The 17,245-nt window shown below is 35.0% G+C and overlaps 1 protein-coding gene across 1 annotated transcript in view; it reads right to left on the reverse strand.

The window, feature by feature from the left end:
* The window catches only part of SS18 (synovial sarcoma translocation, chromosome 18), an 84,923-nt gene extending 67,987 nt beyond the window's left edge, over window positions 1–16,936 (reverse strand). The window contains exons 1-3 of the mRNA XM_012641752.1: window positions 16,781–16,936; window positions 13,487–13,563; window positions 5,008–5,092 (exon numbers count right to left, since the gene is read on the reverse strand). Of these exons, the coding sequence (XP_012497206.1) occupies window positions 5,008–5,092; window positions 13,487–13,563; window positions 16,781–16,849 (231 nt within the window). The 5' untranslated portion in view covers window positions 16,850–16,936. The remainder of the gene's footprint in view (window positions 1–5,007; window positions 5,093–13,486; window positions 13,564–16,780) is intronic.
* Window positions 16,937–17,245: the final 309 nt, after the last annotated feature.

Here is a 17,245-nt window from a genome sequence, read left to right on the forward strand (position 1 = left end):
GTGATTGAGTTGCTAGTTGAACTAGACACTGTTTTCACGGAACACCATTTTTACTTGAAAGAAAAATTGCTAACTATATTTGTCCAGGTTTAAGTATTTGGCAGACATTTTCTCAAAAAATGAATATAGTGAGACAGAAAAACAACCGACAGCATTTGTTGCCAATATCAAATCTGAGTTTTCACACAAGAGCTGGAAATGTGCCAAAAACATATCTACTACCTTGAGCTAGACAGCATCTCAATACTTAGAGAATTTTCTGATGAGGTTAGTGATAATTTTAAGAAATGTGGTCTTTGGTATTACATAAAATATGTTAACATTTGGAAGAACTGCCTAACTCAGTGAACTTGTATTTTCCAAATGACCAAAGTATGTTACGAAATTATGCATGAGTAAAAGATTAATTCAAAGTATAAGAGAGACCAATGGACTTAAATGTACCACAATAGGAAAAATGTATTGATATAATTTCAGATTCCACACCGCAACTAACCTTTAAAAAAAATACTTGTTGAGATCTACTGTAATATCAAACAAGATTATCCACAAAAATCTGAAAAGGCTATTAAAATATTCTTCCCCCAAATAAATATCTATGTGACACTGGATTTTCTTCTTCTACTTCAACCAAAACAACATATTACAATAGACTGAATTCAGAAGTAGATTATGAAAATATAGCTGTAGGCCAGGCACAGTGGCTCATCCTTGTAATCCATCGTGCACTTTGGGACCTGAGGCAGGACATTGCTTGAGGCCAGGTGCTCTAGAATAGCCTGGGCAATAGCAAGACATTGTACCTACAAAAAAATAATAAAATTAGCTGGGTGTGGTGGCACAGGCCTGTAGTCCCAGCTACTGGGGAGGCTGAGGCAGGAGGATTTCTTGAGCCCAGGAGTTTGAGGTTGTAGTGAGCTATAATGATGCCACTGCACTCTACACCAGGCAAAAGAATGAGACCCTGTATAAAAAAAAAAAAGAAAAGAAAATACAGCTGTCTTCTACTAAGCCAGACATTTAAAAGAGATTTACAAAAATATAAACTGATGTCATTTATCTCACTAAATTGGTTCTCAAAGACAGTTATTCTTCCTTTAAAGGATGTTATTTATGTTAACACGCAATAGGTTACTACTGGTATTGTTAAGTAAACTAATTTTTTTAATTTATCAGTTTTAATTTAAAAACAGAAAAATGTATAATTTATATTAATAGATATAACCCACATTAAACTCTTTTGAGTTCTCAATTATTTTGGAGAATGTAATGGGCTTCTAAAACCAGAAAGTTTGAAAAATGCTGCAACCCAAGCCAAAAACTGATTCTTTGAAAAGATTAAAAAACGTACATAGTAAACACCTGGCAAGAGTGATCAGTGGAACAGAATAAAGAGATCAGACAAAGACGCGAACATATATGGATACCTGGTGTGACAAAAATATTTTAAAAGAGAAGGCACAAATAATTATGTCAAAAATAAAAAAGAATATCACTACAGATCCTGTTGACATTAGAAAGATAAGATTATTTCATGAACTTTTATTTCATGCTAATGAATTTTCAAATTTATTAAAATGGTAAATGCCACAACATACCAAAATAGGTGACTTATAAAATATAGGAACATATAAATTGTCTGATAGCCATTAAAAAAATAAGTAAATAAAGCTTTCCCACAAAGAAAACTCCAGATCCAGATGGTTTTTCTGAAGAATTATACCAACCAATTAAGAAAGAATTAACAGCTATATTATGCAAATTCTTCCAGACAAGAAAATGTGGGAAAATTTTCCAGCTCATTTTATAAAGCCAGCATAACCTCACGATAAAAACCATACAAAGGCATTATAAGAAAGTAAAATTATAGGTCAATTATACTCATGAACAAAGATGCAAAAATCCTGATCAAAATTTTAACAAATTGAATATAGCAACTTTTTAAAAAGACCATGGCCAAGTGGGTCACGAACAAGTAGGTTAATCACAAAAATGCAAGATTGACTGAGCATTAAGAAGTAAATCAGTGTATTTTACATTAACAGATTAAAGAAGAAAAAACTTATGGTCATGTCATTTGGTGCAACCGAAGTATGTGATAAAATTTAACATCCATTCAAGATACAAATTCTTACTTAGAACATGAGAAACAGAAGGAAACTTCCTTAATCTGATAAAAGTTATCTACGAAACACTACAGCAAACATCATACTTAATGGCCAAACAGTGTAAGATTTCCCTTTGAGATCAGGAACAAGACAAGGATGTCCTCTATCATCACTTCTATTCAGGAATGTACTGGATGGAGGTCCTAGCCAGAAAAAGTAAGGCAAGAGAAAGAAATAAAAAGTATAAGGATTGGCAAGAAAGAAACAAAACTCATTATTCACAAATGATATGATCGTGAATATAGAAAACTGAAAGTATCCACAGAAAAATTGTTAGAAATAAGAGTTGAAAAAGATTATGAGATTCACAGTCAATTGCATTTTTATGTAAACAAATGCATTGAGAAAATAAAACTGAAAAAACAAAGACACCATTTAAAATGGCCTCAAAAATATGAAGTATCTAGTAATAAGTCCAATGAGAGATGTGCAAATCCTTTACACAGAGAATCATAAAACTTCACTGACAGACATTAAAGGACTAAATAAATGAAAATTTATGCGATTCTCATTATCTGGAACTCAATTTTGTAAAGATATCAATTCACCCCAGATTTAAAGTGAAAGTAATCACAATAAAAATCCCAACAAGATTATCAATGTGTATCTATAACTTGACATACTGATGTTTTTAAGTGTATATGGAAATGCAAAGGACCATTAGCCAAGATAGTCTTGAAAAAAATAAGGAATAAGAACTTCTCTAATATATATCAAGTGTGACAAGATAGTGGAATTTATAAAAACAGATCAGTGGAACAGAATAAAGAGATCAGACAAAGACGCGAACATATATGGATACCTGGTGTGACACAGGTGGCATGACAAAACAGAGAAAAGGTATTTTGTTTCGTTTTTCCAATAAATGAAAATGGGACAGAGCACTATCCATATGGGAACAAATGAAATTGAACCTATTCCTCACACTGTTCACAAAAGTAAATTCTACCTAGTTGGTAATCAAGTTCATGACAATACCCACATGAAGAACTATTTCAAGTACAAAAAAAACCTTCCTGGTTAAATATCCTGAGTGGGATGTATCTTAGGGACAAGTATCTTATTGTTAGCGGCAATTCTGGTACTGTTATAATTGAAAGTATTTTTTACATATAGTATAATAGTATAAAGCAAATAAGCAACTATAGTAATGTCAATAAGTAACCAAGATTATTAGAGGGAGAAGATACTAATATATAAAATCAAAACTAAGTAAAAATCCTTTCCTGAAGTGGAAATATCACTAAGAACTCAATACTTTCTTTCTGTTTTTGAAGATATGTTTACTTTAAAGATGTGTTACTAATCATGCACACTAAAAAGGCCTGGAAACAATGAAAACTTGGTAATAATGAATGCCCCGAGTACCCAAATTGTGGTCTCTAAATACTAATTCCCATTAAATTAAAAAAAAACAAAAACTTAAAATATAGCTGATTCCAGTTCTAAGGCATAAAATATAATTAGCCTGACATCTCTCTCAAATCCTGAAAGCCAAGAAGCTATAAAAGAATACTAGAGTCACATCAGAAGGACACAGGAGCCAAATGAAGAGGCTTATGCTGATCAAAGAAACAAAATTTGAACACCACAAAGAATTATTGCAAAGGATTTAAACACATTAAAAATATAAAAATTTGTAAGTTCAGATAAAAAAAGAAAAAAACCACTGGTCACCTTCATAGGTTACTAGAGACCAACTAGCTATTCTGAAAATTGACAAAGTTAGAATCAAGCCTTTATCATGACTTTCCTATATGGACTCTCCAATTTCAGGATAACCAAACATTTGGTGAAAAGAAGTTTTTTTTTTTTTTTTTTTTTTTAAAGAATTATAGCTAATAAATGCAGGAGGAATTGTAAAATTAGAAATTCCCCACACTGTGACCCCAAAATCAAATAAAGGATCTCGTCAACAAGCATCAGTGACTACAAAAACCATTAAGTGAAAGGTAGATAGGGAACTTTAAAATGTACTGATGCTGGTATCAACTGTACCCACGGATCAATCTTAACGTTACTAAAAATGGAACCACCAAACTGATGTAATACAATAGGAAATACAAAGCACCACCAATGAAATACTCTTGACAAAACAATTCAACCTAACTCTAATTTAGTCTCTCTAATTATCAGTTTACATGAAATAAGAGAGACAGAACATATTAAAGGACCATAAGGATACAATGAGCCAAATCCAGAATGTGAAAAATTCTACAAAACATATGACCCAGTTTCTTTAACAAATAAATGGAGATTTAAATGGATAAACTGATACAGATTAAAAGAGACTTAAGACACATATCGACCAACGCAGTATGTGGACTTTGTTTGGATTCTGAGGCAAACAACTTTTAAAACATTTAGGTTTTTTAGATAATTAATAAAAATTGAAAACAGATTGGGTATTGAAAGACATTACAAAATTACAGTTAACTTCACTGAGTGGGATAATAGTCCTATCTGCTAGAGATGCACATTGAAGTATAGTATTTACCGGTGAAATTTTATGAAGTCTGGAACTTACTGTGAAATACTTCAGATTTATTAACAAATTACTTGTGCAAATAAAAATTAAAATAAATAAATAGGTGAGTGGATGGGTAAATGAATATATTAATAACTTCCTCAGGGTAAGAATCAACTCTAGGTGAATTAACTCAAATTAAATATGAAACCAAAACAATAAAGCTTTTAAAAAGATAATACAGAATACTTTCATGTTCTCAGAGTAAGGCAGGATTTACTAAACAAAACTCAAAAATCATTCAACAAAAATGTGTTATACCACATATAACTGTAAAGACTGTCTACTTCATACTATTTTAAAGGTACTTACTGCTGGTAAAAGAGACTGCATATTTTGATTAGAATCTGCTATTGTAGCAAGGTATACCAAGTTTGTATGCAACATCTGCTGATACCTATTAAAACAAAACAAATATCCATATTAAAAAATAATTTTCTTCCTAACTGCCTAAATACAAACAACATTCTAATCATTTCTAAAGCTTAATAAAAGATTTGTTACCTGAACATCAATAGCACTTCAATTTTTCCTATTTCCTCTGCAAAATAATTCCAAATAATAAATAATACATTTAAAGATAATAACGAACACACAGATCTTACCATGTGCTAGATGTTGTTATAATTTTTTTATATGCTTATATAACTCATTTAATTCTCAAACCAACACTATGAGGTAGGAGCTCTTTTTTCCATTTTACAGATGAGGAGACTAAGGTTGAGAGGTTGATAACTTGTACAAGATTGCATAGCTAGTATATGGAATAACTGATATATGTAATAGCTCCATACTGGTACATTTAGATTTTGTTAAAAAGAACTAAAATAAAGGAATTCAATGAAATATGTTTATCCTTTCCTTCTGCCATTTTCATTTTGTCAAAAACCTCAAACCCACTCAACATGTTCTGCTGAAATGTAGAAAAAGGAGGTAAGAACCACACATTTTTCCCTTCTCATTTCTGCAGGAATGACCAACAACTTATGCCTGCTATGTTTATACTCTCTATCTATAAGGAGTCAATATATACCAAAGACGATGAACAGGTAATCTCCAACTACAGAAAAAAAAAGAGATGTGCTAAAACACAAAAATGGTAGAAATGATAGGATTGCTATCATTGCTAAAGAATAACTTGAAGGAAATAAATTCTCCTTATTAGCATGATGTATGCTTACTATAATCTTACTTATGAATTAGTTTAGCTAAGCCTCTCTTCATAATTTTAAAAATTAACTCAGCTAAACCCATATTAAAATAAGTATTGATCCAATTACTAGTATTAGATCTCAATGTATGCATATAGTAAGCTCCGTAAATACAAACTTTAAAACCCGCATCAAATTGTTAGGCTGCCTTAAAATTTCATTTACTAAAAATACTAAATACAAATTAAGGCAATAAAAATAAGTCAAAAGAACTTTATTCAGCTGAATAAAGTGCTCTAATTCAGATCTCAAATGAAGTAATTTTCCAAAATAGACACTATAAAAGAAATTCTAGTATATTTCTTGCTACTTATTTTTTTCCTGTTACAAACAACTAGTTTCACAGCTTTTTTCTTATTAGGAAAAAAAAATTTCTCACTGACCTTAAAATACAGTTTCCTCACTAACAAGACTTTTAATTTTAATGGTCCTCCTCACATGTACACTATGTTGCCCAATCAGACCTAATATATTTTTGATAGTGATCCTTATATAAATAAGGACACAGTAATAATTATTACAATGTATAGAATCATTCATAATGGCTAATTATGTTATTGAAATTCTTCAAACAGCACTAACAGGGACCATTAGCTGTAACTGTTTCATTATCCGGTAGAGACCCTGAATGGAACGTAAGATACAGGTTCCATATCTTGCCATTTTTTAAAAATCAACCAACCATGTTTGATTAGAATACATACTCATTTCACAGTCTACTCCTTTAAGTTTTCCTTTTCTTCTGGGTATTAATTACTATGGCTATATTATACTCAGATACAAGATTCACTGAGGACCACTAACCACCCCACCAAAAATCAAAATACCAAACCATACACTAAGAGACATGGTTCATCTGTGACCCTTTAAGAAAATATTTTAGTATCATGCTGATTAATACTTGATAAACCAGTGGTAAACTACTATTAAATCTAATTTGCCATATTCTTAAGGTCTAATGGAATTAGAACAGATCTCTAAAGTCCCTTGCAGTTTTAAATATCTTTAAATGCAGTATCTTTTATGAGTTAGTTTAATTTTAAAACATCTACTCAATCTTCCCCCATCAAATCTTTTTAATTTTGAAATAAATTTAAACTTACAGAAGTTTCAAGAATAGTAAATAAGTCCCATATATTTCCTCCAGATTCCTTAATTATTAGCATTTTACTACATTTCTCTTACCATTCTGTCTCTAAATAGCCACACCAACACATACACACTCATTTTTTTCCAAAACCATTTGAGAATCAGTTGCAGACATAATACTCCATTATTTCTAATACTTCAGTGTTGACTTCCCCAAAACAAAGCTATTCCCTTACATAACAACAGTACAACCATCAAAATAAGAAAATTACCATTGATACAATACTATCTAATCCACAGAACCCATTCAAATTTCTCCAAGTGTCCTAATACCTCCAGATCATTTTCCCTAATATAAAAGGGTAGGTAAAAAATGAAAAATTAGAACTGGCCTTTTCTAATTTCAACAGGTATTCTTTTCCATAAAATTGCATTTGTTTACAGCATTCATCAAATAAGCTTATTCTAAGACAATTCCAGGCTCAAAAATGAACATTAATAAAAAATGTCGTAAATACTCATATTCTCTTATGTTTGTGTACACAAGTCACCTAAAAAGCTAATAGCAAATATTCCAGAAGAATCTAGACTAAGCTGAGCCTACCGAAATAATAAAAATGTTATTAAATACATATTTTCCTGAGAAACTTAATTGTTTTATTCTATAAATATTGTTATATTTATCACTGAAACAGTTTACTTAATGTATTACTATTTCTACAATAGCATATGTTAATTAAAGAAAAGAGTATATAACCTAAGGGCAGATATTAAAACATATTCAACATCTTATGTCTGATGATGGTAACTATCTTACAAGCTAGCAGCAGATATAAAATATATTCAGTGTTTTATGCTTGATGATGGTACTGTCCTAATAAATACTGACATATATTCCCAAATACCCATGATTATTAACTATAAAATGAGAAACAGTTCACCTCCCAAAGATTCACTTCCCAAAGAGTCACTACATCAATTACTTTGAATAAGGTCAAATAACCTCTATTAAATTTATTGATATAATTAAAAAATTACTCTGAAAAAGTCAGATTTCGTTTTTAAAAAGAAATCTTTACGCAGAAGCTATGAAGAGTACATTTATTAGACATCAGAAACAACTTTTCATAGAACAAAATTACCTTCCTAACTAGAAATTTAAACCTAAATTCCCTTAAATTACAATGAATACTGATTTTTTGCTTGAGAATTATGTATAAAACACTCTGAGATAGAATACAAAAAATAAGAGCTGATTTAAGCAAACATAGACTGATTTAGAAAATGCTCAAACCAAACACCACAGTAGAGCAATAACACATTCTCACAAGTATGTTACCAAAATTTAAACGAAAGAGCCAGGATCGGGGCACATGGACTCTACAAGTGATTCAGACCACTGACTTTTTGAGTACAATGTGAGTGTGTTTGGGTGTGTCTGCACATAGAGCAATATAACAAAAGTATTACCAGTGAAAAGTCTTTGGGTGGTAAGAATATGGTACTAATTCTCTTATTTTTACATATTTATGTTTTCTAATTTTCTACAAAGCACATACTGCTTTCATAAAGAATGTAAAATTATTTGTAATTTAAAAAACACTGTTTCAGGCAAAGTTATCACATCTTAAGGAATTGTTTAATTAATATTAGACTATCAATTCCCAGATTGCAGTCATTTTCTAATGTTTCTCTGTTTTCCTTTTGCTTCTCCTACTATGAGAAACAAGAGCATTAAGACTGAAAGGAGGAATTTTTTTCTCTTTAGTTGCAAACAAATCCTGATAACTTGAGAAAGAAAAGATATCTGAAAAAGATTAAGAATGAAATTAAATCCATCATAAAGGGAAGAATTTAAGATTCTACCTAAGTCCATTTAAGTCTCATTTGCACCAAATGTAAGACAAAACGAGATCTATTCCAATATGCAGCAAATGGGGGAAATGATCATATATTAAAAAGTTGATATACATTAAAAAGTTGAAAATATAAATAAAAGAATACAAACTTTTGCTGATTCAAGTTGGAAAAATTGGTTCCAGATCTGAACATCTACTACCCATGACATTTACTGCTTACTGAATGCTATTAAGAAACTGAATCTGTCCTATGCTATAAAACCCCTTCGCTCTATTTGGAGTTCTTAAAAGCCATAGGTGAAAATAATTAACAGTCACGTTGCTTAACGATGGGGCTACATTCTGAGAAATGCATCATCAGGCAACATCATCTTCATCATGAGAACATCATCAAGAGTACTTACACAAACCTAGATAGTATAGCCTACTAAACGCCTAAGCTAGTCTACTGCTCCTAAGCTACAAACCTGTACAGCCTATTACTGCACTGAATATTGTTGGCAACTATAACACAATGGTAAGTATTTGTGTATCTAAAATTACCTAAACACAGATAAGGTACAGTAAAAATATGGTATTATAATCTTATGGGACCACCATTGCAGTCCACTGTTGACCAAAAGGTTGTTATGTGGTACATGACTGTATCCTATAATAATCAGTGCCTCTAAATTCTGTCATTCCGTGGCTGACTTGAGGTAATGATTTCCCTAACACTGACAATTATTCATAGTTAAACTGAAGAAACAGACCCCCTAATTTTTTTAAAGAATATTTCCAAATATATAGACAAGATTCATCAAAGAAACAATACACATAAATGGAAATGGTTATATAAAATGCAAAACATACAAGAGATTAGATAATAAGAACCTAGCACTCATACATAGTTTCTAAATGTGTCTGTATCTATATATATATGTATCTTTTCTCTCCAAAAAAAGAAGTAGGGCTTAGAGAAATGGGTGATTCCAGACTTGCACAGGAAAAGGTCAAGATGAACCTGGAACATTTTGTGGTATAAGAACATAAGAAAAAGCTCGAAAATAATGAAGACTTATCAAGAAGCCAGCTTGAGGGGCTCCCAGTGGCCAAATCTAGGACAATTAGAGAAAGAAAATAAGTAATAGGGTAACATTGTAACCTAGAGAATATAAGAATGTGTAAATCCATTCAGATATAAAAATGAATGAAAGAATGAATAGGGGGAGAGGAGGAGAAGTTTCTTCCTTATAGTAGGATTCAAATTAAAATAGAAGGAATGATGGATTTAGTCACCATTTGGCAACCACCACAGTAATAACTATTTCAGGCAAAAATCATTGGTGGATATTAAACTAATGTGTTGAAGTGTGAGAAACAGCATGTGTGTGTTTCAAGGTATCTTCCCTATAAGACACATATGAATTATAAAGGGAAAAAAAAGTAACTTTATGGTGGACCAACTGGCAGGCACCACTTTAAGTGATCAAAGTTATCACCAAAATTGGGACAAACTGCTACTGTATGCCTACTAAGGAAGCATTGAGAAGGATACAGCATCACATCTGTGGTACTCCTGCCAAAAGTGCATTACATGAATTTAATCACGGGGAAACGCCAGTCAAATTCTAAATGAGGGACATTCCACAAAATAACTGGTCTGTACTCTTCAACAATGCCAACATCATGAAAGGTTAAAAATAAAAAACAAAAGAAACAAAACGACGAGTAACAGCTCCAAATTAAAGTATAACGAATGAAGAGACATGACAACTAAATGCGACATTAGATCCTGCATTGGATGCTGGACCAGAAAACACACTCTAACAGGACAACTGGCAACATGCAAAAAAACTCTGAAGATTATAGTATTGCATGCTTGATTTTAACAATTATACTCTGGTAATTTAAGAATATGTGCTTGTTTTTAGGAAATACACACTGAGGTTATTAGAAGTAAGAGGGAATCATATCTGCAATTATTCTCAAATGTTTCAGAAAAACAATATGGGGGAGAAACGAATGATAAAGCAAGTGGGCTAATATGATTATCGTTTGAGAAACTTCAGTGAAGGGCATACAGCAATTTCTTGTACTATCTCTGAAACTTTTTTGTTAAGTGTGAAATTATTTCAAAAGAAAAAGTTTTTTAAAAAGATACTACTTTTCACCAATTGGATGTGCAAAAATTTTTTAAAGATGGCTAATGTGGCAGAGATGGTTGAAAACCAGAACTCTGAAAATCTGGTTGGTTGGGGGAAAGCAAACCAATACAATCTTTTTGCAGGGTAATTTGACAATTCAGCATGATCTCTGACCCAATAATTCTATTTATAAAACTGTAACCTACATAAATATTACAAACAATATTTATATACACGTGTTTACACAGATATCAATGTATATATGTTAACGTACAAAAAAAAAATTTTTTTTTTTTGTTTTTTGAGACAGAGTGTCACTCTGTTGCCCCGGCTAGAGTGCCGCGGCATCAGCTCACAGCAACCTCAAACTCCTGGGCTCAAGCAATCCTACTGCCTCAGCCTCCCAAGTAGCTGGGACTACAGGCATGTGCCACCATGCCCGGCTAATTTTTCTATATATTTTTTGTTGTCCAGCTAATTTCTTTCTATTTTTTTAGTAGAGACGGGGTCTCGCTCTTGCTCAGGCTGGTCTTGAACTCCTGAGCTCAAACGATCCGCCTGTCTCAGCCTCCCAGAGTGCTACGATTATAGGCGTGAGCCACCACGCCCGGCCAAAAAAAAATGTTTGAAAAGATACATACTTAAAGCATTAAAAGCAGTTACCCCTGTGGAGGGAAGAGATATAAGACAGTGGGATATAAAATGTGACTTATCTCTACAAACTTCCATACTTGATTTTTTTTACAATAACCATATGACTGTTTTAATTTAAAAAAATAATTTTTAACTAAGGAAAAAAAGAAAAAGTAATGGAGACTTTAAGTTAAATAAAAGGTAAATCAAATGATAGCAAGAGACCAGCACAGCATGAAAACTAAGCAAAGCAAGAGTCAGGGTTGCTGGAAATTATCTGCCCAAAAATAGACCAGTGAGATCTCTAGGAAAGAGAGACGTGCCCAGAACAACAGTGAGAATAAAATACAGCTGGTCCTCCCTATCCACGGGTTCCACATTTGTGCATTCAACCAACTATGCATCAAAAATATTAAAACAAACAAAAAAATAGGTGGTTGCAATCTATACTGAACATGTGCACTTTTTTCCTGTCATTATTCCCTCAACAATATAGTGTAACAACTATTTATATAGCATTCACATTGTATTTGGTAATATGAGTAATCCAGAGATAACTGAAAGTATACAGGAGGATGTACATAGGCTATATGCAAATACTACACCATTGTATATCAGGGACTTGAGCATCTGTGGATTTTGGTATCCGCAGGTGGGTCCCAGAATCAATGCCCCACGGATACAGAAGGATGACTATATTCTAGAGCTACATTGTCCAAACAGCAGCCACTAGATATGATGAAATGTGGCTAATCCAAAAATGAGATGTATTATTCTAGTAAGACACACAATAGATTTTGAAGACTTAGTATGAAAGAAAGAAATGCAAAATATCTCATTAATATTTTTATATTTATACATTTAAATGATACTATTTTAGAAATAATGGGTTAAATAAAACACATTAATATTAATTTCACCTGTTTCTTTTTACTTGTTTACTGTGTCTTCTAGAAAATTTAAAATTACATATGTGGCTCACATTTGTATTTCCACTGGACAGTACTGTCCTAAAGACTTCTGATAAAATAGTCAACTTATTCTACCACATCAGACATATCACTTCAAAATAAGAAAGTCTGGTCCTTAAGAATGATAATCAATTCTCTATGTATTAGATATAAACTTTGCTTTCTCAACCATATATATGAATGCAATTCAATATCCTACATATATGAAAAGCTAACTTTTCCACAGATCAGATTATACACAAATTTGAAGTCATTATTTTACAAAGCAGGGTAAGAAGTATAAAAAAAAAAATGACACCCATCTCCCTGTGAAAGAAATTTTTCTTTTGAAAATTTGAATATTGAGAAAAGTCACACAAAAACTTGTACACAAATGTTCATAGAAGTATTATCCATGATGGCCAAAACAAACCAAATGTCCGTAACTGGCAGATAAATAAAATGTGGTATAGCTGTACAATGGAATATTACTTGGCAATAAAAAGGAATGCAGTACTAATACATGGTTCAACACGTATGAACCCTGGAAACATTATGCTAAGTGGGAAAAAAAAAGTCAGCCCAAACAGACCATATACTGTATGAATCTATTTATATGAAATGTCACGATAGGCAAATCTACACAGAAAGTAGATTAGTGGTTGTCAGGGGTTGAGGGATGAGGGGATGAGGAGTGACTGCTAATGGGTATGGTTTCTTTTTAGGATGATGAAAATGTTCTAAAATTAATTAAGGTGATAGTAGCACAACTCTATGAATATACTAATAACAATGAATTGCATGCTTTAAAAGAGATGAATTATATGGTATATAAATTATATCTTAATAAAGCTGTTACTAAAAAATAAAAAATGTAAGCAATACAGAAAAATGAATACAAAAAAATTTCACATCAGTCTTACTGAGAACACTCTGAGGTCTTTCCTTTATTCTGATAGTCCATTATACACTGAATAAGATGGTTATTTTCATCCAACATCTGAAAAAAATCAGAAAAAGTTTATTATAAATCTAATTTATCAAATAAAAAACTAGAAAACAGGGAAGGAGGGCATTAGTAAACGCTGCTTGTAGAAGAACCCTAAAGTGGATCCCCTAACAAAATACTGTTACCCCAAACCAACATTACATATTATAAAAATCTGCCATCCACAGTTCATATGGACCCGCACAGTTCATATGGACCATACTTTCAATAATTAACATTTTTCCTTCAGATTTCCAGAAATGTTTCATCTACACAGAAACTCAATCTACTTGGGTCTTTTTTATACATACTATAGCTTACCATGGAAAAATCTTATTTTACACCTTTGAAATGATATCATGTTTAATCAATAATCTTATAGTATCTCTATTCCAATTATTCTTTCTCTGAATTACTATCTGAGACCCAGAAAGAAAAATTTGAATTTCTTTTATATTCAAACATTTAATTAGCTCTGCTCTCTGTAACAGAAGCTTTAGCCAGTTAAGACGAAAAGCTAAGAGTCTGAGTTGTGTGCATTATTCTAACACTTTGTAGTAGTAAAAGAAAATTCCATCCTTATCCAGTGAAGTAAAGACATGAAAACTGCAACCCAGGTTTGAGGTTTGATGAGGTAGCTGACCGGTTTCCAAGTTTTATAACAGTATGGTTTTGTGGTTCTACAAATATGGCATAATAATAAAATACGATAATTTCTATGCATGTATAATATTTATCACAGACACTGAGTTTACCTCACAATTGTCTCAAAAGTTTAAAAACAGGCCGGGCGCGGTAGCTCACGCCTGTAATCCTAGCACTCTGGGAGGCCGAGGCGGGCGGATCGTTTGAGCTCAGGAGTTCAAGACCAGCCTGAGCAAGAGCGAGACCCTGTCTCTACTAAAAATAGAAATAATATAAAGAAAAAAAAAAGTTTAAAAACAAAAACATTGATCAGGCAGGGCGCGGTGGCTCATGCCTATAATCCTAGCACTCTGGGAGGCTGAGACGGGCGGATCGTTTGAGCTCAGGAGTTCCAGACCAGCCTGAGCAAGAGCGAGACTCCATCTCTACTAAAAAAATAAAAAGAAATTAGTGGGACAACTAAAAATATATAGAAAAAATTAGCTGGGCATGGTGGTGCATGCCTGTAGTCCCAGCTACTCGAGAGGCTGAGGCAGTAGGATCGACGGGGCCCAGGAGTTTGAGGTTGCTGTGAGCTAGGCTGACGCCATGGCACTCTAGCCCAGGCAACAGAGTGAGACTCTGTCTCGAAAAAATAAAATAAAATAAATTGATCATTCTATCATCTGATAATACTTCAAAGCAATCTTGGTTTTAAGGGTTAAATAATTCATCTAAGTAAGGTGGCACTGAGGAAAGAGTACTGATTGCAGCAATTAAAAGGTCAGTTAGTTTTAGTGCCAGCTTTGCTAGCCTGAGCAAACCACTTAAAGTTTCAGGGGCTCAGATTTGGCTGTAAGATCAACGGACAGGAGATGTTCCTCCTGAACCTGCCCTACCCCTACCAGTATTCAACAAAAGTAGTGGGCACACTACCGTAATCATTCTATCCCAATAAATTTGGTTAATCAATTCTTAATGAAAAACGAAAATCCACTTAACATTAACTGTGACTTTTTTTCTGCACATGAATCACAATTTTCACTTGCTGGGAAAAAAATATTAACAGGCCCTTCTAATTAGTGCACTTATGTCTTAAATAGAATCATCGGAGGACAAAAAGAAATTGTCCTTAAAATGCATTAATCCAATTTCCAACCTAACGATTTCACAACATATATTCTCAACCTAACAAAATTCGCTATTAGAATATGTCATATATCTAATACCAATCTCTTACACCGTAGAATAGGCCTTTAATTTGGAATCCATTTTTCTCTTCACTTCTGAGGATGAAAAATATCTGATCATTCTCTGAATTAATCACCCATGATAAATATTTTAAGACTTATGTAAGAAAAACTTTATTGAAAAAAAGAAAAACTCAGGACTTTTCTCTAGCTCAGAAATAAAAACAGTGAACCCCTCCAGAAACATGTTTTGCGTTCCTGTGTACTAGGAACCGTTTGCCAGGCTGCAGACTTAGCCCAGTGCACTACGTGAAGGCACTGTATTTCCAGGCACTGCCAAGCCCGTTTGTTCATAAAATAAAGCAACAGTTGGGCAAATGTCAAATGCCACACTCCAAAGAGCCTGACAGTAAACAGAAACCGATTAACATAATCTAGGTGCCCTGAGAAGTACTAAAAGTTGACTTTCTTTTTTCCTGTTTTCATCCTTCCTCCTGTGCATAAAACAAAGCAAAAATACTTAAGGTAAACTGCTAAATTTAACAAGTAACTTTTAGAATACTGCCTTGGTCGTAGGCAACAAGGGGTAGAGGACAATAAAGAACCTTTGTGTTCCCACTGGCAGTAACGCGGCAACGACCGCGGCAACACTAGCCTCTAAAAAGGACGCTGCGCCCTGTGTATCACGACTGTATAATTGGTCACGACTGAACCCCACCACTAGACTGTAAGCTCCAGGAAGGCGGGGCCATGGCTCATCACAGTAGCCTCAGCGCTTACAATAGTTGCTCAATAAATACTTGCTGCAGATGTAAATCAATAAGGAGTGATGCAGAAGGGGGCTACGGGTGGAACCGCTAAGTCCATGGGGTTATTCCTCACCGGCCCCTCAGAATCTACTAAGGCTCCCTGTAGCGTCCCCCAAGTTCTCCCGAGAGCTCGCCAACTCGGCCAGAGTTTGCGAGGCGGCGACCAGCGCAGGGACTTCCCTCCGCCTGCCAGGACGCGAGGTCGGGACTGCACCAAGCAGCAGCCGCGCGCGGGGTGGGGCAGGGAGCCCAAAGTAACTCCGGAGCAACGCGCGGGGCCGCGGGCCGCGACACACAGCCCTTCCCAGCGCGGCCGCCGCCGGGCGCACGCGCTCCGCCGCCCGAACGCCGCCCCATCCCCAGAGAAATCAGGCGGCGGTTGTTTGGGCTTTAGTGCTTATTAGAAAAAAGCCTAAACGCGCGAGGGACTCAGTGAAAAAAACCGGTTCGTCCTCTTCCGCCACCCACTCAGGCACAGCCCGCGGCTTGGGTTCCCGTACGGCCGCTTCCCAGCAGGCCCGCCTCCGCCTCCGAGCCCAGCCCTGCCCCCGGAGTCTCTTCCAGAGGCGGGATGGGCCTGGCATCCCCGACCCCGCGAGGTTTCACCTTCTGGATCGCAGCAGGCGTGATCTCCCCCTTGCCTCGCTGCCTCGGGGCTGCGAATGCCACAGACATGTTGCCGCCGTCACCACTCTCGGCAAGTCCCGAGCGCTCCGGGTGAACGGCAAACTGGGGGAAAGACACCGGCCTCTCGGGCTGAACCACCTCGGGAATGCGGGGAGGGGGGATGCTCCAGGGCCGGGCGAACTTTCGGCTGGCCTGGCCTAAAGGAGGAATTCTGGCCCACAGAAGTCTTGTTTCTGTCCGTGTAGGGGGAAGCCCAGCCCCGGTAGAACTTCCTCCTACTTGACTATCCCAGCAACCCTCCAGTTTTCCTTATCTGAACCCCCCGTCCCTCTGCGCTAATGGTAGGGCCGCGCCCCAGTCCTCCCTCCGCTTCAGCGATTCAGGAAATGGTCCCGCCGCCGCGGGAGAGGGAGAAGCTGGGGCAGCCCCTGTCACAGGAAATGC

The sequence above is a fragment of the Propithecus coquereli genome, unplaced genomic scaffold (genome assembly GCF_000956105.1).
Source record: "Propithecus coquereli isolate 6110/MARCELLA unplaced genomic scaffold, Pcoq_1.0 Scaffold17, whole genome shotgun sequence".
Taxonomy (NCBI): Eukaryota; Metazoa; Chordata; class Mammalia; order Primates; family Indriidae; genus Propithecus; species Propithecus coquereli.